This window comes from Monoraphidium neglectum (genome assembly GCF_000611645.1).
Source record: "Monoraphidium neglectum strain SAG 48.87 unplaced genomic scaffold scaffold04094, whole genome shotgun sequence".
Lineage (NCBI taxonomy): Eukaryota > Viridiplantae > Chlorophyta > Chlorophyceae > Sphaeropleales > Selenastraceae > Monoraphidium > Monoraphidium neglectum.
The window spans coordinates 1-5,072 of NW_014009535.1; the positions used below are offsets into that span (position 1 = coordinate 1).

At 63.9% G+C, this 5,072-nt stretch overlaps 2 protein-coding genes across 2 annotated transcripts; both read left to right on the forward strand.

Annotated features, from left to right (window-relative positions):
- Positions 1–2,619: 2,619 nt before the first annotated feature.
- Positions 2,620–3,033, forward strand: MNEG_13857 (hypothetical protein; the record flags this gene model as incomplete). Its single annotated transcript, XM_014037670.1, has 1 exon — positions 2,620–3,033. One exon carries the CDS (start codon positions 2,620–2,622, stop codon positions 3,031–3,033), a length of 414 nt encoding a protein of 137 aa, XP_013893124.1.
- A 729-nt stretch (positions 3,034–3,762) lies between these two features.
- MNEG_13858 (RING finger protein) lies at positions 3,763–5,000 on the forward strand (the record flags this gene model as incomplete). Its single annotated transcript, XM_014037671.1, has 3 exons — positions 3,763–3,924; positions 4,093–4,212; positions 4,737–5,000. The coding sequence occupies 3 exons, from the start codon at positions 3,763–3,765 to the stop codon at positions 4,998–5,000; spliced, it is 546 nt and encodes a 181-aa protein (XP_013893125.1).
- Between the last annotated feature and the right edge of the window lie 72 nt (positions 5,001–5,072).

The following is a 5,072-nucleotide window of genomic DNA, read 5'->3' on the forward strand; positions in this document are numbered from 1 at the left end:
CCCCTGAAAAACGCCCACCAGCTGTACCCGTCGTCCAGCACGCCATACGCGTAGAGGCTGCCGCTGCCGACGCTGAACACCTTGCCCTTGGTGCGCTGGCCGTCGCTGTCCACGTAGTACAGCCCGGGGCCGCTGGGGTCGTAGCCGGCCACCATCGTGCCCTGGTGGCGCGCGCGCGTGTGTGGGGGGGGGGGGCAGCAAGCCATGCACTGTGTGTACGCATGCTTTTAGCGCGCTTGGAGGGAGTCTAAGAGTGCCGAGCACAAGCGCTGGATGTCTGCACCCCCCTGTGCCCAAGCCCCAGCTGGCGCCCTCGAGCCCTCCCCCCCACGCCCCACCGGCCGGGCGGCATTGCGCGCGCACCATGGAGAGGCCCATCCCGCGGTATGAGAACATGGTGTTGGCCAGCAGCTTGGAGGCGGCGCGCACAGTGATGCGCTTCCCGTTGTTCAGCTCGTACAGGCGGCACTGGGGAGTTGGGTGGGATGGTGGGGTCGGAAGAAGTCGGCGGGGGCCAGAAGGGGGGCCCGCGGTGGGCGAAGGTGGCGCCAAGCCGAGTGCCTCGACGCGCGGCGGCTCCACAGGTTGCGACAGTCTGTGCGGTCACGGCGAGTCGCTTCGCATGAAAACGCACTTGGCTGCGGCTGGCCCCCCGCTGGGGATCGCGCGGCTTCCGAAGAGGCTGCGGGGCCGTGCCGCTGCTGGTTGTCCTGAAAGCCACCCTTCAGCAAGCGAGCGTGTGCAACAGCCTCTCTCGCTTGGAGCTTGGATCCGACAATACAAACCAACGCCGCTCGCCCACCCCGCGGCTGCCCCGCCGCAGCCCGTACAGCACCCGTGCGCGTCCCCGCAACCTGCTCGCCCTGCCACCATGTCCCCCGCCGCACCTGCCGCCCGAGGTTGCGCTGCCAAAACTGGCAGTCTGCTGCGCCGCCTGCCATGGTGCCCAGAAGGTACTTGTTGATTTCAATCACCTTCTTCACAGTCTGGGACGCTGCGATTAGTCCAAAGGACAAGTGGTTTGTTTCCGCCAAGTCAAGATGCAGCAGAGAGCAGGTGCGGGCGTGCGAGAGCTTGGAAGCGAACGCGGGTTGGCGAGGCGCGACCCTCCTTTGACGCCGCTGTTGCCTGCTGCTGGGCAGCAGAGTGTGCCAGCACCACGCCGGGCCCGCGGCCAGCGGCGCCGTCGATCAAGCCGCCGCGGGCCCGCTTTCATGGCAGAGGCCAGATAGGCTACAACCAATAGCCTGCAGCCAGCACTCCCCCGCCCAAGCAGCTGCAGGGCTGGCGCTCACAGATGTAGCTGCCCATGGTGGCGCGCGAGTCAACTGCGATGATCACCCCCTGCTTGAAGATGAAGCCCAGAGTGGTCGTGCCGTGGTTCGGCTTGACCATCTCCACCACCTCCCGCTCAAAAGAGTCAATCTGTGTTGGACATGCGGCGCATGCGTGTGTATAAGTTTCAGTGCGGCGGGCGGCGCATCGAGCGCAATCGGGTGTGGGGCGGAGCATGCACACCGCCCACTCTTGCACGCCTGCGGCGCGAACCGACAGCCGCTGCGATCCAGGCCGCGCCAGGCTCACATCATGCACTGCTGGTAGCGCAAAAGTCCCCGTGTCGAGGTCTGTGCCCTCCAAGCGGGGAAGCTCCAGCTCTGCATGCAGCTTGCTGCTGCCCTTGTCCAAGAACGACGTGTCTAGCTTCATCATTGCTACTTATACACACGATCTGCGGCCGATAACGCGCTATTCAGCTCCTGAGACGGTGGATGACACGATCGAGCAACGATCTGGGTGTGACGACGCGGTTTGCGTGCATACTTTTGAAACCATTTACCGATCCAATTTGTTTGCAATCAGCTCATCTGATATAACGGTGTCATGTATCATGGTAACCATGATCTCCACCAAGTGCCACCGACCTGGTTGACAAGGGCCTGCATTGTTTTTGAGGAAGGGGATTCATCAGTGGATAATAAGCCACAGAACTAGCCATGGCGCCTGGAGTCGTTCCCATGCCGCCACCCACCGTACCCGCGGCAGACCAGCTCCAGGCGGAGCAGTTGCAACGCCAGCTCCGGCGCCAGCAGCGCCAGCAGCGCCTTCTCGGCGCGCTCGTGCCGTCATGCACCAAGGTCATTGTCTGCGCGCTCGCGCTGCTGCAGGCCGCGTGCGGCGTCTGGCTGATTGTAACGGCAGCGCAAGAACTGCTGTACAGCGCGGCCGGACCGCCGCACCGCCGCTGCCGCCTCGGCGGCGACGTGACCAACACGTCGGCCTGCGACTACACCATAGCGCTGGCAGCCGTGGGTTTGGCCGGCAGCGTGGTCACCCTGATGCTGCTGATTGTAGATTATGCACTCAAAGCGGCAATGGCAACGGCAGAGGTCGCCGCTAGCGAGGTGCGCTCGCTGGATTTTGGCATAATCATCGATATGATATTGGCTTGCAATCAGCCACTTGCATCCCGCACGTTGGAAAGCCGCTCCCAGGATTAATAGAGACGGCTGAGTCCCGCAGCAGGGAATGGCCCGTGACCCAGGCGCATGTCGCCGCAACTGAGTCAGCACTCCCCCACTCCCCCAGGTAGCTGGCCCGTCCGCATCCCTAGGCTTCCGGATGTATGAAGCATTCAGCATCGTCCGCTTCTTCTTCATGGGTGGCTGGGTAGCCAAGGCGGTGCTAGCCCTCGTCAACATCTTCTATGTCGCATGGTGGGCGGCCGGCGTCGGGACGCTCGTGGTGTCGTCGCGCGTCGCCGACGCCAAAGGCCTGCCGGGCGCGGAGCCGCGGCGGCGCGCCGTCGCGCTGGCGGGCGCCGCCCTGGCCGCGCAGGTGGCGATGGTGTTGCTGGGGGCGCTGAGCGCGTGCTGCAAGTGCTGCGGCATGATGCGGCCGGCGCGCGGCGGAGGCGGCGGCGGTGCGGGCGGCGCCGGGCCGTCGTCGCGGCTGCAGCAGCCGATGCTGCCGGATGTTGTGCTGATGCCTGCATACCCAGTCCCGCCCCCGGCGGCTGCCGCCACGGCGGTTTGATGGCGGCATCCATTCGCTCTACAAACCGCAAGTTGTTGGCAGGCAACGTCACATGTCCACCTGCGGGCTCTGGCGCTGAGACATGCGCTGCTGGTCAAAAAATGTAGATGATACTGGGGCGGCGCAATAGCCTGAGATTGTTTGTTGATGCCATCCCCATCCTGCTTCCTGCAAGTTGTTATGGCGCCCGGCGTCGTCAGCCTGGTACAGTAGGCTGAGCTGGGAGTTTATGCGTGGTTTTTTTTGCAGGAGGGGGGCCTTTTGGGGGTGCATACTTGCGTCCCACGTGCATATGACCTGCGGGATTGCAGGACACTGTTTGCGGGCCGCATGACCGGGTGACCGTCTGGACTATGACAGCGATGATGAGCACAGGCGAGGTGTCCGGTTGGGTGCACACAGCAACTGCTCGTGCGGTGTGCTCATGAAAGGGCAATCAGCAGAAGTCCCCCAAGGCTTTCACATGTAACGCATACGTTCAGTCAGGTTTATTGCCGCCCATACCATGACCCGATGAGGACTTGATTTGGCCCGGTGCACCGTCGAAGCAGCACAAACCTTCTGTGATCGGAAGCAGGGTTTTGCCAATCGAACCTGCTTTGAGACTCAAATATAATTCCCTTTCGTCGGTGCTGCAGCTGCTACTGACGCGCAAGGCGTGATCCAGGCGCACAAACTAGCAAGACCGGCCCTGAGAGGCGCCTGTGGCTATAGAAAGCGGCATCAAGCATGAATGATTTAGATGGTAGCAGGCATGCGGGCAAGTGGAACGCCACGCCGAACTGGAAGGCCGACGCCCGGCTGCAGCAGCGCTTGGCGCTGCTCAACTCGACGGGGCGGCACATCATCAACGTGACCAATGTCAACGGCACAACATACGCCGATGTCGAGGTGGGGCTGAGGGCCAGGCGCCATGCACAGCGAGCGAGGGGCCGCGATCGTGTGTCTGGGCATGCTGGAGGGTACCAGTGCGGACCGCGCACGAGCCGCCGCCGGAGCAGCTGCCCGCTGCTGCCTTCGTTACATCAACATCTACTGCCCTGACGATTGCTCACGCAGGAGGAGGCGGTGTCCCCGGGATTTGCTATACTGTTGATGTACCTGCTGCTGCTGCTGATTTTGGGGGCCCAGACAGGGCTGGTGCTTTGGAAAAAGAAGCACAAGCGCAGCTACGAGCTGGTGAGCCTTTTGCCAATCGCATATGTGTGCAAGTGGCGTGCGACTTCCCGGGCTTCGGCGCGTGTGTGCGGCACGCTTTCGTGTGTGCGCACGCCTGTGACAGTGAGCGTGCGCGTGTGCAGTTGTGTACTGTGGTTTGTAGTCGTTCACTGCCATATCATGATGGGGTCAGCTTGAGGTGCTCGCTTTAGATGGGCGGCACGCACTTTCGGAGGGAAGCGCAGTAGCATGGTCCGCAAGCTTTATTCAGGAGACTCAGAACAAACAGCAGCACCGCTGGTGCAGCAGTGCGGCGCTGCCGCAGGCCGCAGCAGGCCGACCGCGCAGCTGCCGCGGCTGGGGTGGCCGCGGCCGAGCAGCGCGGGCTGCAGCTGCCCATCTGAAACGCCCGCCGCCGGGGCTCAAAACGCGTGCCGCCGCGAGCACCTCTGCGCTTTATTGATTTGGAACAATGACCTCATCCCGCGCCCCCTCGCGGCCCCAACCGCTGCCGCGGCGCTTGCAACCGCCGTCCCAACCGCAAGGTCACCACCCTCGGCCTCTGGCTCATGCCCGCCGCGTTCGCCTTCCACCTCAAGTTCTGGCGGTTTTTGGGAGTGTGGGCCGTGTTCAGCGCCGTCACGCTGCACCTGCTGCACCTGTGCGCCGGAAAGAAAAAAGTCGACCAGCGCACGCCACGCAAGGTGCGCGGCGCCCCTGCGCGGCGGCGGGACGCGCCGTGGACGGCGGGCGGGGTGGCGGCTGGCGCGACCGCTCGTGACGGGCTGGGGCGAGCCCCGTCTTGCTGAGACTGCGCCGCAGCACGCGCATGAGCGCATCCCTCGCCGCACCGCCTGCCTCCTGGGGCACCACCTCACCAA